The sequence below is a fragment of the Sminthopsis crassicaudata genome, chromosome 3 (assembly GCF_048593235.1).
Source record: "Sminthopsis crassicaudata isolate SCR6 chromosome 3, ASM4859323v1, whole genome shotgun sequence".
NCBI lineage: Eukaryota > Metazoa > Chordata > Mammalia > Dasyuromorphia > Dasyuridae > Sminthopsis > Sminthopsis crassicaudata.
The window spans coordinates 615,089,469-615,113,298 of NC_133619.1; the positions used below are offsets into that span (position 1 = coordinate 615,089,469).

General features: G+C 42.5%; 2 protein-coding genes across 2 annotated transcripts in view; one reads left to right on the top strand and one right to left on the bottom strand.

Annotated features, from left to right (window-relative positions):
• LOC141564084 (protein-arginine deiminase type-1-like) overlaps nucleotides 1-23,830 on the bottom strand; it is a 386,771-nt gene that overhangs the window by 201,691 nt on the left and 161,250 nt on the right. The gene's annotated exons all lie outside the window — the stretch shown is intronic.
• Nucleotides 1-23,830, top strand: part of PADI2 (peptidyl arginine deiminase 2) — a 63,306-nt gene that overhangs the window by 22,560 nt on the left and 16,916 nt on the right. The window contains exons 4-10 of the mRNA XM_074306101.1: nucleotides 3,131-3,192; nucleotides 6,925-7,042; nucleotides 7,326-7,451; nucleotides 17,702-17,880; nucleotides 19,879-19,982; nucleotides 20,798-20,909; nucleotides 23,522-23,629. Of these exons, the coding sequence (XP_074162202.1) occupies nucleotides 3,131-3,192; nucleotides 6,925-7,042; nucleotides 7,326-7,451; nucleotides 17,702-17,880; nucleotides 19,879-19,982; nucleotides 20,798-20,909; nucleotides 23,522-23,629 (809 nt within the window). The remainder of the gene's footprint in view (nucleotides 1-3,130; nucleotides 3,193-6,924; nucleotides 7,043-7,325; nucleotides 7,452-17,701; nucleotides 17,881-19,878; nucleotides 19,983-20,797; nucleotides 20,910-23,521; nucleotides 23,630-23,830) is intronic.

Genomic DNA, 23,830 nt, shown 5'->3' on the forward strand with positions numbered 1-23,830 from the left:
TTTATAAGGGAGGCATTAGCAGCTCCCTGGGGACAGGGTGATGAAGAAAAGTTTTCTTGTAGAAAATGGCCCTCAATCTAAGTCTTGAGGAAAACTAGGTGTCTAAGAGATGAGGATGGATGGCATTTTAGACAGTGGGTTGGCCAACAAGCAGACTTTTGAAGTGAAAACCCAGTCATGAATATAAAAGCATCATAGAATGAAGCTCTCCCATTTTCCAGATGGGAAAAACTGAGGCCCAAGGTCACACACCTACCAAGTGTCAGAGCTGGGATTTGACAAAATGCCCTCTGGTTCCTAATCCAGCATTCCTTCTAATATACTACGAATAAGAGAAGATCTCCTATGTGGCTCTGAAGACTATTCCCCAAAATCCCACTTTGAAGGGCATAATGCTCAATGGGCTACACAGAAATTCAGCACTATTTGAATGAGAAATTCATCTCTCTGAGAGAGCCTTCTTCGGCTGGCAGCCGCCTTATTTACCTCCTGTGCCAGGACCCCCTCCTCTCCCTTACCCATGGAGACAGGAACCCCTGCCAACAACACTGACATGCTCCCTGACCCCCACTGTATGCCTGAGGCTCCAGGTTACAGCCAGTGGAAGGTTCTTTGGGCAGGAGCCCATGACTAGATTCTTTGGTCCATGGCCCCTTCCAAGAATCATTGGCAATCAGAAACTGAAGGTATCTCCAAGGATATGTCGTTTATTTCATACCCAAGCAGGAATCTCTTCCTCAGCATCTGCATAAATTTCCATTAAGGCCCATTACTGGGCCTTAGTTTTCCAATCTGTTAAATGGGACTACCTATTTTCCCCTGTTAAATGGGACTACCTATTTCAGTGGGGTTTTATGAGGAATTATTTTGTAGACCATAAAGTAATAGAGAAATGTGAGTTGTTGCTATTATTACGTTCTAGGTCTAGGTAGCAAGCACAGTAGATTGGACTCAATATAAATTAAGGCAGAGAGAATCTCAGAGATGGAAATCACTTCAGGAAGCATCTAATTCAACTTAAACAAGAAACCACTTGTCAGGAATGTTGTAAAAGAATTGTCCAGTCTGAACACAATGCCTGACACATAGTAGGTGCTTGGTTAATCCTAATTGTTTGATAGTCTCCATGTGAAGGTCCCTCTAAGTGGGGCAGCGAGATGGTGCGATGGATAGAGCATCAGACTTGGGAGTCCAGAGTTCAAATCTGACCTTAAGACACTCATTAGCCATGTGACCCTGGGCAAGGCACTTTACCCTGTTTGCCTCAGTTTCCTCATCTATAAAATGAACTGGAGAAGGAAATGGCAAATCACTCCAGTATTTTTACTGAGAAAACCCTAAATGGGATCACAAAGAATCAGACATGACTGAACAACCATAACCTCCTTTGGTTTGTTTCACTCTTGGATAGCTTATAAACATTAGTCTTTCTTTATCAAGCCAACATTTGTCTCATCAGCTTCTACTCACTGGTCCTTTGTTTTCAGCTCACTGGAAGCAAACAGAACAGGGTTATTCCCCACTTTCATCAGACAGCCCTTTAAATATCTGAATGTCCTTCCCCCATCTTTGCCCAGATTTTTCTCTAGGCTAAACATTTCAAGTACTTTCTCTAATCCAGTGAAAAAATGTACATCAAATACTTTGCAAACCTTCAGGCACAATGTGAATGCCAGCAAGCAGAGGAGTGATAGACACAGCAGCAGCTGTAATATAGCAGCTTAAGAGAACAGCTTTCCGTCTGGGTGGAGGCGTAGTGAAATCTGGTGAGGAAGGAAAGCTCTGGACTCAAAGTCTTGAGACCTCAGTTCAGATCATGATTCTGAGACTAGCTAGGGGATCTTAGAGTAGTCAGTGATATTAATTATTCAGTTTTCTTTATAGCCTTAAAGGGGCATTCCCACATCCATGGATTCCCATCTCTGTGCAATCCATTCAATCAACAACAGACATATATATTTTTATATTATATCAATTTTATTATGATTAATTCAAATTATTATACTATTATATTATAAATTAATATAATATAATGATATTACATGATTACATAATAAGATATATTGTAGAATTGCATAAAATATAATATATAACTATATAATGAATTATGTTCATAAATATTTATTAAATTATTAATGATATTGATATAACTCAATTGTTACATTGATTTTGTTTATATTAGTTTTATATAATATTATATACTTGTATTTCTCCCCATTACATGTTAAAACAATTTTAAAAACATTTATATTTTTAAAGTTTTGAATTTCAAATTCTATTTCTTCTTTTCCTCTCCTCTCCCCTCCCTGAGATAGCAAACAATGAGATATGGGTTATACATGTGCAATCGTGTAGAACATATTAATCATTTTGTACAAGAAGACTGGAATGAAGGGGAAGGAAAGAAGGAAGGAAGGGAGGGAGGGAGGAAGGAAGAAAGGAAAGGAAGGAAGGAAGGAAGGAAGGAAGGAAGGAAGGAAGGAAGGAAGGAAGGAAGGAAGGAAGGAAGGAAGGAAGGAAGGAAGGAAGGAAGGAAGGAAGGAAGGAAGGAGGAAGGAGGAAGGAGGGAGGGAGGAAGGAGGGAGGGAGGGAGGGAGGAAAATAGCAGACTTCAATTTGTATTCAAATAATATTAGTTCTTTTGAGGCAGATAGTATGTTTCATCACGAGTCTTTTGGGATTGTCTTAGATCATTGTATTGCTAAGTCATTCACAATTCCTCATCAAACAATATTTCTTCAATAGGATTTATTAAACAGCTACTGAGTTCCAGGCATTATTTGGTACTGGGGATACAAAGACTTGGTTTCCTCATCTGTAAAATGGAAGTACAAATGTACTACATATCATAAGGTTTTTCTAAGGAAAGTACTTTGTTAGTTAGATTTAGAACACAGGTGATGTTCAGATCAAAACAAGGCTCAATTAAATGACTTAAACAACCTCCCTCCTACTGCTATCATGGGAATAGAGAAGGCAAGAGAGAGAGAATGAAGACCATTTGGGTGAGATGTAGCTGCCTCCCCTCCTTGTCCCAGTGGAGAAGAAAGCCCTACCTCTAACTTCCCCAATCTGTCAGTTGAGGGACAACTCCTTACAGTGATCTGATGGCTGTGTCTTCTCACCACAGAGATCTCCCTGGATGTGGATGCAGATCGAGATGGAGTTGTGGAAAAGAACAATCCTAAGAAGGTAAGTCAGCATATTCCCATCCCCTGTGGGGCTTAATGTTCCAGGCAACTAGTGACTAGTGGATCAGCCCACAACAAAAACTTTGACTAAGTTCCTAGTTGTGTGACAAGTCACCTCATCTCTGTTTACCTCAGTTTCCTCATCTGTAAAAAGGGGACAAAAACAGTTATTATTAGTGCTATTATTGCACCTCCCTCACAGGGCTGTTGTGGGGATCAAATAAGATAATATTTGTAAATTCTTATTCATGGACAGATAGAATTTTTGCCTTTACTGTGTTCCCAGTCTGGGGTGGAGAGGAGAGCCTAGTTCCTGACCTCAGGAAGCTCCCAAATTGAAGGAGAAGAAATGAGCAACTGAATGAATGACTTTTTTTAAAGTGTGCTAACTGTTCCTGGCACTGTCCTTGGTGCTAGGATACAAATATCCAAAAGAAAAGAAAAAAATCAAAAGAAAGAAATGATCTCTGCCCTCAAGAAGCATATATTTAAAAAGAGAAAATGAGATAACATGTTCAACATTTTGCAGACTTGAATGGGGCTGTATAGACACTAGTTATTATTTTTATTTCTAGACATTTCTTCTAAATGAGGAAAGGGAGGGGTGGTCCTATGCATGGGGAGGTCTTCTATGGAGATGTCCAGAGAACAGAATGCTGGGTCTGGGTCAGATATGGTATGTCCTCAACAATGAAGAGTCCTGCACACCAGAGTGGGTGCAAGGGGCTTGAATCAGCAATGTCAGGCAAGATGTAAGGCATAGCCTAAAGATGGTCAGTCCCTGATCTCAAGCAGCTCCCAGACTGAAGAAGGAAAACGCAGCACCTGTCTTCAGGGAGCTCCCATTTTTCAGAGGCAAAGGTCCAAAGGATGTAGGTAAACCATCAGTAGAACTAGAATGAGACCCCAGACCTCCAGAACACCAAGCCCAGTGCTTTCCTAGTCCTACTCTCCTTTTCCCAGCCCACCTATACACCAAGGAGTGACATGGTCATAAGACTGTTAGGAATGAAAGAAAAACACAGCCTCCCGAGACAGTGCTGCCCTTTCCAATTTAGCACCCAATAAATCGTGCTTCCCAGAGTCAGCCAAAATAGAAACCTGCCCCTGTAAAAAGCCTCATTGTCTAGGTCTCAAGCCAGAACACATTAAAAGAAAGCCCGTCTGTGTAACCCTAAAGCACGATGGATTGCTGAATGGGGAGTGGGAGGCAAGGGCCTATGTCCAAGTCTTTCATAAATGGGCTATGTGACCTTGGGTAGAGCACACCCCTTCTCCTGGATTCCATTTCTCCATATAGACAAGTGGTTAATAAATTTTCTCATCTTGTGATCTCCCCCTGACAGCTTCTGTGCCTTCCCTGTTCCCAGTAAAAGAAAGCCAGCTGACAGGCCTGCCTCCCAGAGGCAGGAGGGAATATCTGTGCTAGATCAGGCAGGGTGCTTACTGCAAAATTGCTGGGGACTCACATCCCTAAGCACTCCTCCCATCTAGACAAGAGACCACAAGTCCCACCAATTTATAGAATCACCTAGATTTAAAATCCCACCTACTTATGCTGCCTTAGACACTTTGGACTCCAGTTTTATTTTCTGTAACGTGAAAAGGTTGGAACTCTGTCAGAAATGATGAAGGGGACAGTATTAAAGAAGCCTTGAAAGATCTGGATGAATTGATACAAAGTGAAGAGAAAAGAAGCAGGAGAACATCCCCTTCTCCAAGAAGAAGTAATAGAAAAGCTCATCTAAGCCTCTTGCTCCTTTGAGACAATGAGGGGCATGATGATCTGGGGGAAAGGGGGGAGGAAGCCATTGGTTTTATATTTAAGAGAGAGGTAGATTCAAATCCTTCCTCTGACATTAGCTATGTAAATCACTAATGGGAAGGTAATGGGCCTCAGTTTCCTCATCTCTAAAAAGCACATAATACCCATAGTGCCTGTGGGTTGTTCAGTGAACCACTGAGCCTTTATTAAGTACTTACTATGTGCTAAGTACCATGCTAAGCCCTGAGAAAGCAAAGACAAAAGACAAAGAGTTTCTGAAATTCAATTCTAATGGTTGTGAGAATCAAGTGAAATTATGTCCATAAAATGTTTTTCAAAATGTAAAATACAAAATAACAGTCATTTTAGGGATCCAATTCTGTGATTTCATTAATGTAGAAAGCTAATTCTTTCCACAGATGCCTGGGAGACTAAGCCCAGTAGGGCCCATTTAAATGTTCAAGACAACAGCCCAGGGAATTCAAGCTAAAAATTATTCAGTGATGCTTTAAGCAGTAAATGATTGCCCAATTATGTTGTGCCTTTATTGTAACTTTCAAAAATGTTATTTACATCCAACAAAATTTGTAATTTAATGAAGAGAACATGTGAGGATTTGTGCTTGGATTATTTCCTTTGAATTCTCACAGAATATCCCAAATAAAATATTTGTATTTTTTAATGATTAGAATGTTGTGATTGTATATTTAAAATTTTCAGTTACAATTAAAATTTAAATTTAAATTTTGTAATTATAAGTATACAATGTAAATTTTATTTTGGTGTTTTGGGGGCAAAAGTAACCATTGCAGCTACTGTATGTACTTAATAACACTAAAACAATAGTATAAGTAATATGCTAAATTACCCTAAGGGTTAATAATACATTTTGTAGTTGTTATTGAAAGAGATCTCAGAATAAAAACCTTGGGAATCACTTCACTGCCAACAGCTAATTTAATTTAGATTATAGATCATCAGGTGGGGTTTAAACTCAAGTCCTCTGAACTCCAAAACCCACCCTCTATCTACTGTGTCCCAAGTAGAGTCATCAAAGAGTGCTATTCTTTATTAATAAGGAGAATATTTGATATGGTAGAAAGAAGACTAGCTAGAAGACCTGAAATCAAGTTTAGCCATGACAATAATTGGCTGTATATATTGGTCAAGTCACTTAATGTCTCTGACCCTCTATTTTTTCACTTGTAGAATGAGACTGTTGTTTTTGTTCATTCACTTTCACTTGTGTCCAACTCCTCATGACCCTATTTGGAATTTTCTCAGAAAAGATACTGGAGTGCTTAGCCATTTCCTTCTCTAGCTCGCTTTACAGATGAAGAAACTGAGGCAAAGAGTGACTTGTCCAGAGTCACACAGCTAGTAAAGATCTGAGACCATATATAAACTCAGGTCTTTCTAACTGCAGACCTGGTGCTCAGTCCACTGAGCTATCTAGCTGTTCATACGGTGAAAGAGTTGGGTTAAAATAATTCTAAAACCCCTGCTGAGTCCGACTGTGCCTGTGATGCTATAATGACAGCCGCTAATTATAGTTGCAGTTTATAAAGGTTTTTCCCATGTATAAGCCTTACAAAATCCCCATTTTACAGATGGAAAAACTAACAATGGTAAGTAAATGATTTTTCTCAAGGTTATACTGTACATGGTGGAGTCAGAATTCAAACCCAGGCCCTTCTCAAAAGCAATATGTATTATGGAAAGAAAACAAGATTGGAAATCAAAGAGCTTAGGTTCAAATCACAATCACTTTTCCCACTCTGTTCCTCAGTTTCCTCCATTAAGGAATTGATCTAGATGACTAAGATCATATTGATTCTCATTCCTATGAAACCTTCCTATTCGTGAGTAATGGGGACATGTGTTTTAGGTATGGAGAAGTGGCTAGTATTGGTCTTCCAGGGGGCAAGAGGAGAGAGGCTTGTTACTCACAACTCATGTTGTCTACAGGCATCCTGGACCTGGGGCCCTGATGGCCAGGGGGCCATCCTGCTGGTGAACTGTGACAGGGAAATCCCCTGGTTGCCCAAGGAAGATTGTTCTGACAACAAGATCTACACCAAAGAAGGTAATAGAGATGATTCCAAGGGGTCCTTTGGGTGGGGTGAGGCACATGTTCCCTGGGGATAGGAGGAGGGAAAGACAGTCTCTTTTTTTTTCCTTTTCTTGGGAGCCAAAAGGGAACAGAAGGGAAGCTTGAGGTTACTGTGCCAGATACTTTGATGTGACTAGACATGGCATCAACTCCAGCTTGGAACTGCTGGGGAGCAAGAAGGGTGAAGGGCACAGGACCAATGGACCCTGAAACATCTCCATCTCACTGATGCTCTCTCCTCCTTGTCCCTCTGAAGACCTGAAGGACATGTCTCGGATGATCCTGAGGACCAATGGCCCCACCCAACTTCCAAAAGGCTACGAAATGGTTCTCTACATTTCCATCAGTGACTCGGACAAAGTGGGAGTGTTCTATGTGGATAGTGAGTATGACCCCAGCCTCCCAGATCATCCCAGTCCCCATACCCACAGCCCCAGATCTCCCTCTAGGCAGCTCTTGATTCAACAACTTACATTTACCTGGGCAGTTCCCATAGGCCCAGCTGGGCTGCCAATGTGCCCTGACCTCCGATAATTCAATCTATCCTAGCTAGAAAAATCCAACCTATAAAAAGAGCTAAATAAGAAAGAGAGTCATATAGTAAAGGACTGATTCATCAGTGAGGTTTCATTAAATGTCAGAGCTGGAAGGTTCCTTAGAACACAGGATATCAGAGCTGGGAGGGCCTTTAGAACACAGAATGTCAGAGCTTAGAAGGACTTTAGAATAGAGATGTCAAAGCAGGGAGGACCTTTAGAACATGAAATATCAAAGTTGGGAGAACCTTAGAATATTAGAACTGAGAGGGTCCATAAAACACGGGAAGTCAGAGGTGGAAGGATCTTTAAAAACAGAGTATCAGAACTAGGAGGGCCCTTAGAACACAGGATGTTAGAGCTGGGAGGGCCCTTAGAACCCAGGAGGTCAGAGCTGGGAGGGCCCTTAGAACCCAGGAGGTCAGAGCTGGGAGGGCCCTTAGAACCCAGGATAACAGAGCTGGGAGGGCCCTTAGAAGCCAGGAGGTCAGAGCTGGGAGGGCCCTGAGAACCCAGGAGGTCAGAGCTGGGAGGGCCCTTAGAACCCAGGATGTTAGAGCTGGGAGGACCCTTAGAACCCAGGATAACAGAGCTGGGAGGGCCCTTAGAAGCCAGGAGGTCAGAGTTGGGAGGGCCCTTAGAACACAGGGAGTCAGAGCTGGGAGGGCCCTTAGAACACAGGGAGTCAGAGCTGGGAGGGCCCTTAGAAATCATCTAGTTTAAAAACCTAGTTTTCCAAAGGAGGATACTAAGACTGGGAAGGGAATGACTTTCTTGAGTCATACATTATATCCACAGAAGATCCTGGACTGGCAGTCCTGCCTTTTTTTCCAGGATTTTTCTAGCCCATCATACTATCTCAGTTTCCCTTTCTTTCTTATACCTACATAATTTGATTCAATTCAATTCAATAAACATTTATTAAGTGTCTACTATGTACCAGGAACTGAGCTAAGAATTGGGGATAAAAAAAAAAGAAAAGAAAGAAAAGAAAATCAAAAGATAATTTCTGCTCTCAAAGAGATTAAAATCTAATGGGGGAAAACATGCAACAATTATATATAAATAAGTTCTATACAATATAAATAGGAAACAATCAAGAGAGAGAACTGAAATTAAGAGGGTTGGGAAGAGCTTCCTGGAGAAGTAGGATTTTAGTTGGGATTTAAAGAAATCCAGGAAGATCAGTAGTCAGAGTGCAGGAGAGAAATCATTCCAAGCATGGCAGGGACAGCCAGAGAAAATGCCTGTAGTCAGAAGATGGAGTATCTTGTTTGAGGAACAGTTAGAGGAGGCCAGTGTCCCTGAACTGGAAAGTACATTTGGGGGACTAAGATGTAAAAAGACTGGAAATGTTGGCAGGACCCAGTTAGAAAGAGCTTTGAATGTCAAACATCATTTTATATTTGCTGAAGGTCAAGGGGAGCTGCTGGAATGTATTGAGTAGGGGCTAACATGATTAGATGTGAGTCTTAGAAAATCTCTTTAAAGGACAAAATCTCATGAAGGACAGATTGAAGTGGGGAGATATTTGAGGCAGGTAGACTTCCCATAGTTATTGCAGTAGCCCAGGAGTGAGCAGATGAGGATCTGCACCAAAGGAGAGGAGGGGGCACATGGGAGAGATGTCACAAAGATGAAATCAACTGGCCTTGGCAACAACTTGGGTATGGAAGGTGGGCGAGAATGAAAAGTTCAGGACAACTTCTAGACTGCGATCCTCAGGGACTGGGAAGGTAGCGTTGCCCACAGTGGACATAGGAAAGGTGAGGTTTATTAGGGGGAAAGATGCTGAGTTCTGCTTTGGACATGTTCAGTTTAAGATGTCCACTGGACATCCAGTTTGAGATGTCTGAAAGGGAGCTGGAAATGCCAGATTGGAGATCAGTGCATTGGAATGCACGATACAATTATCCTTTCCACAATAAGGGAATGTAGGGGAATGGCATCCCTATGATCTGGAAAATCCACATAAAAAAATTTTGGCCCTTCCAGAGAAGTCTGAATTATTAAGGGGTTAAAAGATAAAATATGTTGATGTTATACAATACTACACATATATAGTTTCTAAACTTTTTTCTGTGTCCTCTGCTGGCCTTCACAACTTATGTAAAACTCCCCAAAAATTATCATTTAATTTCTTATACCAACCAGTGATATATTAAAACTGCAATGGGAAAAGTCACGATGTGGAAGGAATAACTGTAGTATGTGCTGGGGTGGGGGGAACACTCAGTGTTCTGTATTTTGACCAAAAAGTCTATGAGAGACAAACTTCACAGGATCCAAGAATTAGAGCTGGAAAGAATCTTAGAGGCCTTCAAGTCTCTGTTATTTTCATTTGTTTGTTTGTTTGTTTGTTTATTATTTATCTATCTATCTATCTAGTTAGTTAGTTAGTTAATTTTGCTGAGGCAGTTAGGGTTAAGTGACTTACTTGCAAGTGTTAAGTGTCTGAGATCAAATTTGAACTCAGATGCTCCTAACTCAGGGTTGGTGCTCTAACTACTGCACCACCTAGCTGCTCTGTAATTTTAACAAAAAAGGAAACTGAGGCAAAATAAGTGATACAGCTAAAGAGTGTCTGAAACTGGATTTGTAAATTATCTGCTTGGAGAGCATCCTCTTTCCTCCTCCTTGATGAGCACCTGTCTGACTGAAGCCAAACTTACAAGGTTTAGAACAGAAACCCCAAAACTAAAATTTAAGGTTGCTTGATTTACCAAAAAAAAAAACAAAAACAAACAAACAAAAACATACTGAGTTAATGGTGGGAGGTCAGGATTTCGTTCACTCAATTGTAGTATAGAAACATTAATTTGTTGGGAAGTAGAACATCTATCTATTAATGAAGAAAACCCATAGCTTAAAAAAAAATCCCATGTTTATATTAGGGTTTTGTTTGTTTGTTTGTTTGTTTTGACTAGAAAAAAGTCATTCTTTACTTCATTTCTTGCCCAACCTTAATCACTGAATGGGTATTGCCTCAGTCAAACTGAGACCTGCTGAAGATCTTAGCTTCAAAAGGTCAAGGTCTCCCACCGCATCCAAGGTCATCTCCAGTCATCCTGATCCTGGTCACTGGAGCTAGATATCTAGCCTCACGAGAGAGAGTGAGACTGGTGACTTTGCAGAGTCCTTCTTTACTTATATCCGATTCACCTGCAAGTCACTTTCCTGATATCATTGGTCCTCTTCCAGAACACAGGACAAACAATAACAAATCTCCTTCTCAAAGTTTAGGGCTGAGACATCCTCTAAAAGATTCCAGATAAAGTCTGTTCAAGTCTTCCTCTGGTTAACAAAGAGAACTTTCCTTTTTTTTCTCCTAAGTATTCACTGTGCTCAAAGCTAAAGCCCAGAGATTCAATTATAATTAAACTCTGTCACTTCCATTAATCCCCACAAACAAAAGACCCAGACACTTTCTAATTAGTCATTAAGTTTTCAGACACTGAAGACTTCAAATAGAGCTGAGACACTATTCATTGGTTGGTGGGCCTTCATTCTGGAAGAGGACCAAAATGACATCGCTATGTTACAGCCACCTAACAGTGTAAGCAGTGCCTGGGTTTAATGGTGAAACGTGGTACTTAGAATCAAAAGGGCCAGAGTTCAGTTTCCTGACATGACCCAGGACCAATCCTTACCTTCACTGAGCCTCAATTTTTTCATTTGTAAAAGAGGGGTAATGATAGTGCCCACCTTGTAAAAAATTTTTGTGAGAATTTAATGAGGTAATATATGTAAACTTTCAGACATTATATGGGGGCTCTTACTTTGGGCTCCATGAACTTTTAAAAAATATATTGATAGATCTATTTCAGTATAAGTGATTTACTTTATAATCCTATGTATTTTGTTATATATTTAAAACATTCTTTTAAGGAGAGCTTCACAGGCTCTCAGAAGGCACACACCAAAAAGGTTAAGAACCTCTGACTTCTACAAATATAGATATGGTCTAAACATAAGATTTCATTGCATGTATTCTCCCAGCTCACCCCAATTCCATCTCCCAGGGGCCTCTCCCCAATTCCCCCAACTTTCCCAAGCCAAGGTTTGCTCTCCTTGGGGCTCTCTTTCTCTGCATTCTGAGACTATGGCCCATCGGCCAACCTCAACCTTGTCGTTGTTAAGTTGTGTCTGGCTCTTTGTGACCAACACTGCCTAAGGGATCCTCTTGGCAAAGATACTGGAGTGGCTTGTCATTTCCTTCTCCACCTCATTTACAGATGAGGAAACTGAGGCAACAGGGGAAGTAACTTGCTCAGCTGGTAGGTATCGGGCCACCTTTGAGCTGGGGTCTTCCGATGTCCACTGAACCGGCTAGCCGCCTCGTGTTAATCACTCCCAATGGGCTACTGCCTTCCCTCTCTAGAGTAAATTTTTACCAGCACCTTTGAGGGGCACAGAACACTGTAGATTAATGCTAATAACAAGGTACTTTAGGCCCTATAGGAAAGGATCCTTGGAACAGAGAGCCAGAAATCTGCCTAGGATATTTTCAAGTCACTTCATTTTTTTGAACAAAATGAACATTTTCATTAACATGCATGCACTCAGTGGTGTTAATGAAATGAAAGGGTGAGCATGGGGGAAGCATTTCTGCCGCCCCTTGGGGTCAGACTGGTACTTGTCAAAGGACTAGGGCTCCTGAACTGGGAGACCACGCTATAAAGGCTTAAAGGAAGCTAGGTGGTAAGGTTGCTGGATCTGATGTCAGAAAGAGCTGTTTCAGACACTAACTTGTGATTGTAAGTTATGCTCCTTCTGTCTGCCTCCATTTCCTCACCTGTAAATTGAGAATAATAATAATTGTCAACAGGATTGTCTTGGAAAAAAAGCTTAACCTAATAGGAGCTTAATAAAGGCTTGTTTTCTTTCTCCTCTTCTGGAAAGTTCACAGTTCCCTGAAGGCTAATGCCAAGAAGATTCTGATACCCTTCCAAGAACCATCTTTCATTCTCACTTTCCACCTCCCTACAATGAGGCAGGTCAGAATGGAGATTTTCTGAGGTCATGTCCAGTCCAGACATCTGGTGATTCTGTGGCCAGGGTTAAAGACCTACCTGGAGAGCCCAGACTAGGGGGTGGGGGGAGGGAGGAGGGCGTGAGTGAGCGGAGGGCAATGCCAGGCATCTGCCACTCTCCTGATCCACCCAACTGCAGCCAGCTCCCGGGGTGATGACCCCAGAGGGACTCAGGATTCCTCTAGGTGCCAGGCTGACACTCCCATCCACCCTGGGCTGGAAATGTTGATGTTTATCCTCCTCTGGGCCAGGTTGCCATGAGGATAGAGCAATTCTTGGGTACAACAAGGGTATCCCGTTAGACCATGGGCTCAAATGCCCCCTGCTGCATAGAGTGTTGGGAAGACAGAAGGGAATCTGCTCTCTTAACTCTTGAGGCCTGATTGCCTGAACTATATGGCCTGGCTTCTGGGGATGCAATGGATGGTTCCCTTTCATTTCTAGCCTTTCCTAAGCAAGGCAGGGAGATTTAGTGGAGGGGTCACTGGACTTATAATAGAAATCTGGCTTCGTGTCTTACCTCTGACCCTTAGGAACTATGTGGTCCAGGGCAAAGCCTTTTACCTCTCTTCCTCTGCTGCTTCATCTATGAAATGAGAGTTGGGCTCCATGACTCCAAAGTTGTAACCTCTGACATTAGCAGCACAATTTAGGTACCCTCTGCTCAACTTAGGTACCCGGTTATTGGTATGTGGCCTCCTCCATTGGCACGTAAGCTCTGTGAGGGCAGGATTGTTACTGCAGCACTTAGCACAGGCTCTGGCCTTTAGTCAATCAGCATTTATTAAGTGCTTATTATATACCAAGGCGCAGTGGATACAGGACCTGGTCTGGCTGAGTTAAAATCAAGCCTCTAAGTTACTAACCAACTGTCACAAAGCTAGGACAGGAAGCCCAATTCAGCATCCTGTGCTGAAGGTGCAAATTGAGGCAAATAAGTGGATTTGAGTTCGAGGCTTCCTGACTCAGGCACTCAATCCGACACCATTCATCAGTCCCTAGGGAAGATTGGTAGGGAGTCACTATCAACATTGTACTAAAAGTATTTAGAATGTGTTTCTCATTCTTGCTTAGAAAAGGGATAATGGACATCAAAAGCATGTCCTGAACCAAAGTAATCTGAGTGAGGCTGTCGCCCGGATCGGATACATCCTGGCCACACGCAGATGCAAAAGTCAGAGTTCTTCATTTTCTCAGATGTTTGCAGAGCTGACCTCTCCTCCCGGAAAGGGGAGGCATAATGTCCAACAGGAAGAACAGTGACTTGGAGTCAGAAGCCCCAGGCACAAAGCCAAGCTTTGCCCCCTTTTACCTGTATGATTTTGAATGAGTCATTTCCAGTTATAAAGTGGAAGGCCGACCTCAGTAATCTCCTTGCGGTGATCCCAGGATGAGAGGGAGAACAAGGCTGAGACTCGGGTTGACCTCCAACTCTGGCTCCAGGCCAGAGGCCCCATGACACAGGAAGGCTCCTCAGAAGGGCATTGTTGATCTCTGCTGGGAGAGAGAGCCAGCGGGGAAAAAAGTAGGAAGGTTCTGGTGGAGAGGCAGGGTCCGGTTTCCTTGGGACAATACTGAGATTGTCCCCGCAGCAAATGTCTGTCTAGAAGATGGCCAAGGGCCCTGAAAGTAAAACCTTATTAAGTTTCAGAGGCTCAGGCTCTAGAGGTCCCTGCCACTAAGAGAAGGTGCAAGGCCCACAGACTAATGGAATCTCCGTGGCTGTGGCCCTATCTTTCCTCCCCCGGTCAATGCCCTGGCAATCTTCACCTCACCCAGGGAAAGCAGAGTCATTCATCGGAAGATCTGATGTCCCCGGTGGGCATGACTCAGCTTTCTCTCCCCCCTCCTCAGCCCTCTGACCTTTGGAGTTGGAGATTTCCCCAGAGGATCACTGGAAATGTCTCTGAGAACATGGGTATAAAGCCTGGCAGTGCCATTGTGCCCATGGTAAGATTGGTAATTGCCCGGATTAGCCCAGCCTTAGCACCTTCGGGCGAAATAATTCAGTTGGTGGCCAAGGTGGAAGGGATGATGGAACAGAGAAAGTTGGAACCCAGATTGTCACAACTGAGAGAAGCCTTAGAGCATTACCAGGCCTGGGGCAGGAAGAGGCCACGGGGCCCCAAAGGTTAGAGCACAATCAGCAAGTCTGGAAGCTCTGCCCTCACCTCCTCCTGGGAATCCCTGGCTCTGAGTAACTCTCACAAGCAGCGCCTTTCCTGGGCTTGCAAGCTCTTAGGTCTTCAGCCAGAAGGGACGCTCATTTTAGATAGCTGGTGGCTCAGTGGACAGACCCGGAATCGGGAAGACCTGCTCCAGTCTGACCCCAGACACTAGTTGTGTGACATCGAGCAAGTCATTTTACCTCTATCTTCCTCAGTTCCCTCAACTGGAAAATGGCTCATTTGAGATATTTGTTAAGTGCTTGATACAATGCCCGGCACATAGTAGATACTTAATAAGTGATTCATTTTATTTTTTCAAATGAGGAAAATAAGACATAGAGATTTGTTCAAGGTCACCCAGCTTGTAAGTAAGTATCTGAGCAGAACTCGAACTCAGGGCTCTATTCATTACTAATCAACTAACTACCCTAATTGTTGGTAGCTCCAAAAATACCACCTCCAATCACAGTGTGTTTATGTCATATATTTCCTTATCTGGAAACAGGATATTCCCCTAAGTAATATTGAATTCCTACAAGGCAGTTATTGTCTCACTTTGGTATCTGTAGTCCTGGTGCCCCGCACAGTCCTTGGCACATCTTTTTTACTGGACTAGTGGATCATATTCATAAAGAGATAAATGAATGAATGAATACATATATATGCACGTGTGTGTGTGTGTTTGTGTAAAGAAAGAGAGGTAGATAGATGTATAGATAAGGAGACATGCAGTCTAGAGACATATAGTGAAAGAGAGAGGCAAAGACAGATAGAGACTCAGAAAGAGAGAGACAGAAGGAGAGAGACAGAGAAACAAACAGAGACAGACAGAAACAGAAAGATAGAGGCAGAGAGACACAGAGAAAGAGAGAGACAAAGAGACAAAGACAGAGAGATGGAGAGGGGAGGGAAAAGGAGAGAGACAGAAACAGAGACAGACAGAAACAGAAAAATAGAGACTCAGAAAAAGATAGAGACAGAGAGACAGAGAAAGAGAGAGGCAAAGAGACAGAGACAGAGAGATGGAGAGGGGAGGGAAAGGGAGAGAGAGACAGAAACAGAAACAGAGACAGACAAAAACAGAAAAATAGAGACTCAGAAAGAGAGAGACAGAGACAAAGATAGAAACAGAGAGAGACAGAAAGAGAGACAGAGAAACAGAAACAGAGACAGACAGAAACAGAAAGATAGAGACTCAGAAAAAGATAGAGACAGAGAAAGAGAGAGGCAAAGAGACAGAGACAGAGAGATGGAGAGGGGAGGGAAAGGGAGAGAGAGACAGAAACAGAAACAGAGACAGACAGAAACAGAAAAATAGAGACTCAGAAAGAGAGAGACAGAGACAAAGATAGAAACAGAGAGAGACAGAAGGAGAGAGACAGAGAAACAGAAACAGAGACAGACAGAAACAGAAAGATAGAGACTCAGAAAGAGAGAGACAGAGAGACAGAGAAAGAGAGAGGCAAAGAGACAGAGACAGAGAGATGGAGAGGGGAGGGAAAGGGAGAGAGAGACAGAAACAGAAACAGAGACAGACAGAAACAGAAAAAGAGAGACTCAGAAAGAGAGAGACAGAGACAAAGATAGAAACAGAGAGAGACAGAAAGAGAGAGACAGAGAAACAGAAAGATACTCAGAAAAAGATAGAGACAGAGAGATACAGAGAAAGAGAGAGACAAAGAGACAGAGACAGAGAGATGGAGAGAGGAGGGAGAGGGAGAGAGACAGAGACAGAAACAGACAGACAGACAGACAGACAGAGATTAAAAACTCCCAATAAGGACATTCCCTCTACCAATGCCTACTAGTACTTCCTTTGCAACTAAAAGAATTATATGGAGCAATGTATAGAGGGACGTAACAGGAACTTAATGTATGCTTGCCAATTGACTGATTAGAAAGACTTTATGATAGTAAATGTCAGACTTACATGAACTGATACTGAGTGAAGTGAGCAACACTGGACACAGTGAAAGTTGTGATGATCAACTATGATAGACTTAGCTCTTCTCACCAATAGCATGATCCAAGACAATTCCAAAAGATCCTTGATGGAAAATACTATCACCATTCAGAGGAAGAGCTATGGAATCTGAATACAGATGGAAGCAGTCTATTTTCCCATGTTTTTTGTTTTTGTTTTTGTTTTTTCTTTCTCCTATTTTTCTCCTTTTGTTTTGATTCTTCTTTTGCAACATGACTAGTGCAGAATTGTCATGTTATACATGTATAACCTGTATCAGATTGCTGGCTGTCTTAGGGAAAGGGGAGGGAGAAAAATTTGGAATTCAAATCTTACCAAAAAAAAATTATCTTTACATATAATTGGAAAAACAAAATACTATTAGGGGGAAAAATATAATCAATGTCAGAATTGAGAGACCTTCAAGGCAGTCGGATCTCATGGAAAGAGCTCAGGATTTAAAATCAGAGGATCAGAGTTTAAAGCTTAATTTTCTTATCTACTGACTGGGTGGTCTTGGACCAGTTAAATAACTTCTCTGGAGCTCTATTTCTTCCTCTACAAAATAAGAAATTGAACGATCTCTAAAGTCCTTCTCAGTTCCAAATCTGTGATCTTCTAGACCAATCCCCTTCACTCATCAATAGGAAATGGGTTCACAGAGATGCCATTTGCCCAAAGTCCTGGGGCTGGTAGAGACAAGTGGCCTTGAACTCAAGCCACTGGATTGTTCCAGGAGGTATCTTAAGTTGGCAAAGATAACTTTTCACATCCTAACTATAGGACACGTTTCTATTCTCTTTCCTCTTCTCATTCCTTCACTACTCAGTTATCCTAGTTGCATTTAAGAATTCTCTTCCCACCTTGGTTGGGTTCCTCCAAGGGGTCCTCCTCCTGCTCTTTCTCTTGCTAACAGTCCATATACCTTCCAGACCCATTCTTCGGGCAGCGTTACATGCACATTCTCGGCCGGCAGAAGCTCTTCCACGTGGTAAAGTACACAGGTGGCAAAGCTGAGCTAGAATTCTTTGTGGAAGGCCTTCGATTTCCTGATGAGAGTTTCTCGGGCCTGGTCTCCATCCATGTCACCCTGCTGGAACTCCTGATGGAGGTGAGAGGGCATGGGCCATGAAAAGGAATGGGAGGTGGAAGAGCTTCCCAGGAGATGGAAGAAGAAAGAAGGAGGGGGAAGGAAAGGAGAGAGGTGGTATCCCCAAATCCAAGTGGGCCATTCTCCAAGATGGCAGGAGTCAGGACATTGTTCCCATCCTTCCCAGGAAAGGGCCAACAGGGGCAGACTCTTAGGCTTGAACTCCCCACCAAATATACCCCAGGCCTCAAGTCTGCTATCAATCTCTGCCTTCAGTCTCATCCCTCAATTCAACTACTAAACATGCTAATAATTCATTTCAGACTTTTAAAACTTAGAGTCTATTTAGTCCAATCCATTTTACAGATGAGGAATTGATTTGTTCAAAGTTACTTTGGAGAATAAATGGCAGAAACAGGATTTGAATTTAGGGCCCCTTTTTTCTCTACCCCATTGAGAAAATTGGTTGGCCAGAAAAGTTGCCTCTCTGCTCTTCCCATTTCCATAGAGCTTTAAAGTTTACAAAGTCCTTATATAGTTAGAGTTATTATCCCCATTTTCGAGATGATGCACATAACAAAGAAATAGTAGTCAAGTGTTCTGACTTCAAATGCAGCCCCTTTTCTCACTATCCCATGCTTGCTTAAAATACTAGGAAATTTCAGATGGTCCAGCTTTTCCTGAGCTCTGACACTAAGGGACCAGCCTACTTCCTGCCCTTCCACCCTTAAATCAGAATAGGTCTAGTTCTCAAATAATAGACTTAATTGTTTAGTGAGCAGCAAACTCTAATCAGATAATGTGTGTATCAAATGTCTACTGTGTGCCTATATGAAGTTGCTTATTTCCAGAGGATTTTACACTTTTGAAAATTTTTGAATCTTTTTTTATCAAATGTCAAAATTTTCTTATGTTCCTTTCCCAACATGTCCCTCTCCCTTCTCCAAACCAGATAGCCATCCCTTGTAACCAAGAAGTAAAAAGAAAGAAAGAGGAAGAGGAGGAAAGAATTCAAAATTAACCAACATATTAACCAATAGATGTAATGTATGCAATGTTCCATACCCATGATCCCCCACATCTACAAAGAAGAAGAGAACACTTTATAGCTTAAAAATCCTTGCTGGTTTCCAATAATCCTGTGAGGGAGGGAATATAAGGTTTGTTATCCCCCATTTTACAGTTGAGAAAACTACATCTCAGAGAGCTGAAGTGAATTTTCTAGAGGTTACATAGAATATTACTCTGTAAATTGTGTTGAGACTCAAGCTCAGGTCTGATCTCTCACCTTGACCATACTGACTAATATTATACCCATGGTCATAAGCTTTCTATGGGTTAGTTAACTGTACAGAGGAAAACCATTCCCTGACCCCAGATTTCACTTTTAACTGTGAACACGGACCACTAACTCTGATTGTGACCCCTCGCCTTGGGTCGCCTCTCCTAAACCCTGGCCAGTTAAGGAGGATTTGAACAGAGGGGAAAGAAAAGAGTACAAATAACTCAGAACAGCCCATTATTACTGCTGGACAATCAAAAGTGAAGACTCTCAACAAACTTAAAGGCTCAGGAGAAGAACCTTAACCAGAAATTTTCGTGCTGGAGCAACCAGCGTGCCCTTAGTTGTTGTGAGGAGATTCTGCCCCATTGAGGGAGAACCAACCACCCTTGCCATAGGATCAAAAAAGAGAAGGGGAGGGAGAGGAGCTTTATCCTTGATAGAGGGCTAAGATTTTTTATTTCTATGCTGCCCAAGGATAAGAATTATCATTGCCCTCCAAGCTCAGCACTTGAGCAAAGTGCCCAAAAGTCTACCCTAGTTATTGATTTGCTTGGGAGTATCATTCTACAGAGAGGAAAACATATCAGTTTGAGCCACTACAAATGTCACCATTGAAGTGGGATAAGTACTTAGGTTAATTAAGAATTAATGGTTCTCCCATAAATCTTTGGTTTTAGATGACTTATCCAGAGAGCATCCTCATTACCATCTTCTCTCACCATTCTCTCTCCTAGGGACTTCCCCAAACTCCAATCTTCACAGACACGGTGACTTTCCGGGTGGCCCCATGGATCATGACTCCAAATACTCTGCCTCCTTTATCAGTTTTAGTGTGCAGGTAATGCAAAGTTTGTTGTACCTAGCGAGGGGGTGGCTGACCATTGGAATTACCAGGAGTGTTCTTTGGATCAGCTGGGACACTCCCCATAAATGAGGCTCAAAAATGCTTTGAGAGGTCCAGGTGAAGCTTTCATTATCCCTCAATCCTTGGGAAATAAGCAAGTCAAAGTACAGCCGTGATGGAGACCTTAAGTTACCCCTCTTCTTCACCCATCATAAGAATAATAGAGATTCCGCTCTAATTGGTCAGATACGTTCCTTGAAGGCGGAGAGGTTGACAGGATTGCCCCATACAGCATTAGTTCACTGCCTCTCGAGGAATGAGCACTCAAACCCATATTGGTCAAACCATAAAAGAAGGTAGAGAAGATAAATGAAAAATAGCATAGGATTTGCACTCAGAGAAAATAGGAATCATTTCCAGTTAATTGTATTCTCCGTTTTTTGACCCAATACCTGATTGATAATAGATGTCCCAGGCTGAAAAAGACACCTCCTGGTGGGGTCCATCACCCTCACTCTAGAATAATCCCACCAAACAGATCTTAGTCTTCAAAATTTGATTGGACTTGGAAGTGATAAGGTCACCCTTTCGAGTATTTTTCCCATTCTTCTAGTTGATCACTGTATTAGCATGAAGTGCATGTCTGGATTTAGGAGACAGCTTGAGTTATATTCCTGATCTCTTCTCCTAAAGACCTACTAGAGGGATCTGGGAGCACCCACACTGATCTAGCTGTCTCCCACGGTGAGCTTCGGTCCCTCATTGCTCTTCTCTTTTCTCCTCTCCCTGCTCCCTCTGGCACCGCTCAGCATGAAGGATAATTACCTGTTCCTCAAGGAGATAAGGAACCTGATAGAGAAAACCAACTGCAAGCTGAAGATCTGTTTTCAGTATATGAACCGCGGGGATCGTTGGATTCAGGTGAGAAGGCCTCAGCTGGGACAGAGTCAGAAACATGGGGGACATTCTTAGTAACTAACTAGAGTTTATATAGAAAAGAGCTCGGAGACCGGCAAAGCACTTTACATGTGTTACCTTATTTGATCTTCACAACAATCTAGTAAAGTAGATACTATTCTTAGGTGGGGGGAAATCATGGGAGCAGAAAGGTGTTTGATGGGATTTTTATAATCATTTTTTTTATTTTAAGTTCCTAATTCTCTTCCTTCAGCCCCTCACCCATTCATTCAGAAGGCAAGCAGGTAGATGCTATTCTTTTCATGATTTTACAGTTAGGTAAACTGAGGTGTAGAATCGTTAAGTGACTTGTCCAGTGTCCAAGGCAGATTCAAATTCATGTCTTTCTGACTCTAGATCCACTAAGATTATTGGTTGAAGTATATATCCATTGAGGTCCTTTCCAATTCTGACATTCTTTAAATCTGTAAAATGGCCGTGAGTTTGATTTATGATAACTGCTCCAATCATTTTAATCACTCTCCAATACTTCCTTGGTCCTGTGACCTCATTAATCCAGGTCATCCTCCAAATGGAGACAGATCACAGCCCATTCAAGATTTCTCCTCTTACACCTTCTCATGTTTCTTGACCATTCCCCCCCCCCATCAGACCTGATTTCATTGATATGAAGATCAACATTTGCTGTATGACCTGGAATGAATTTCCATTTCAAGAAAAGCCTAAGGGCAGCCCTGAAGTCAGGAGGACCTGAGTTCAAATCTGGTCTCAGACACTTAACACTTCCAAGCTGTATGACTCTAAACAAGTCACTTAACCCCACTTGCCTGAGGGGGGGGGGAGCCTATATAATGACAGAATAAATTATCTTCATGAGTGTCCGGCTTTAAATTTTGTTTTGACATTCCATTGCCTAATATATCCCTCTACCCAGAGATTGATCTTTGTAAGAAAAAAAAACTTTTTAGAAGAGGGGAGAAATAAGCACTGCATCATCTCAACTGAGTCTGACAGAATTTGCTTTGTTGCCCGTGCCACAGCCTCAAGGTCTCATTTCTGCAAAAGAATGGAGAAATCCGTTTTCTTAGTCCTTCTTCAAAACCAGGCTTGGTCACAATCATTCAGCTGTACAAACCTTTCTTATACTCATGATATTCAAGCTCAGTGGACAGATGGAGAGACATGACATCGATCTTATTCTCAAAGAGCTTATGATTTAATGGGATTGTAAAGAAGCGAGGGGGAAAGGGAACATAAATAGTAAACCCCAAATGGAGTAATGGACAAAGTCCTCGAATTGGCATTAGGGAAGCTCTTGGTTCAAATCCTGCCTCGGATATTTGCTAGTTGTGTAAGCTTAAAGTCACATAACTTCTCTCAGCTTCGGTTCTTCATCTATAAAATGGGATTCATAGATGGCATCTCCTTTCTAGGATTGTCGGGGGACTCGATAAGATATGTGTAAAATGCTTTGGAAACCCTGGAGTGATGTAGACATGTTTGCTACTATTGTTGTTATTAAATAAATATGACACAAGTGGGGGGGGGAGGGAGAGAGAGAGAGAGAGAGAGAGAGAGAGAGAGAGAGAGAGAGAGAGACAGAGAGACAGAGAGACAGAGAGAGACAGGAGAGACAGAGACAGAGACAGACAGAGAGACAGACAGAGAGAGACAGAGAGACAGAGAGACAGAAAGAGAGAGAGAGAAAGAGAGAGAGAGAGAAAGAGACAGAGAGAGAGACAGACAGAGAGAGACAGAGAGAGAGACAGAGAGACAGAGACAGAGAGAGACAGAGAGAGACAGAGAGAGAGACAGAGACAGAGAAAGAGAGAGAGAGAAAGAGAGAGACAGAGACAGAGACAGAGAGAGAGAGAGAAACAGAGACAGAGAGACAGAGACAGAGAGACAGAGACAGAGAGAAAGAAAGAGAGAGAGAGAAAGAGAGAGACAGAGACACAGAGACAGAGACAGACAGAAACAGAGACAGAGAAAGAGAGAGAGAGAGAGAGAGAGAGAGAGAGAGAGAGAGAGACAGAGACAGAGACAGAGACAGAGAGAGAGACAGAGACAGAGAGACAGAGAGACAGAGAGACAGAGAGACAGAGAGACAGAGACAGAGACAGAGACAGAGAGACAGAGAGAAAGTCCAAGAAAAATATGAATGAAAATTTGGTGAAGGGGGAAATCATCTTCAGGATGAAGGAGGGTTGGGGGAAAAAAGGGGGAGATAGGGGACTTCCTGTAGGAGATAGCATCTTAGTTGGGGCTATCTCCAGCTTGGGAGAAATGCCTTGAGCAGAGACAATTAGAGTTAATGAAAAATGATAGGGAATGAGGAGGAGAGTCATATGGTAGTTTGGACCAGGAGGAGGTATGTTTCTGCACAGAGATGGATGCTGTGATTCAAATTGGGGGGGGGAGGAGAAAAGGGGGAGGAGGCAAAGTGGTCCTTAGCTCCAGCCTCAACCGCAGGTTAGCCCAGGCTGAAGTCTGGCTGCCCCCTAGTGGAGGCTGTTCTACAGTACTGCAAACCCAGATGGGCAGAATTACCTAACCGACCAGCCCCCTTCTCCCCAGGCTTGCCTGATGATGTCTCATTTCACTCCCCCAAACAGGATGAAGTTGAGTTTGGCTACATTGATGCTCCCCACAAGGGCTTCCCTGTGGTCCTAGATTCCCCACGGGATGGGAACCTGAAAGACTTCCCGGTGAAAGAGCTCCTGGTAAGATTCTCTAGGGCTTGTTGCCTCTGTTTAAAGACAGGAGGTTCATCATTCAACTACAGAGCCATGGGAGGCCATGAGGGGAGGCAAAAAACCTGGGTAAAAAGCAGCTTCCAGGTCCTGGAAGATCCGGGTGCAAAATCTTCCTTACTTCGCTGCTTTATGACCTTGGTCAAGTCTGGGTCTGTTTCCTCACCTGTA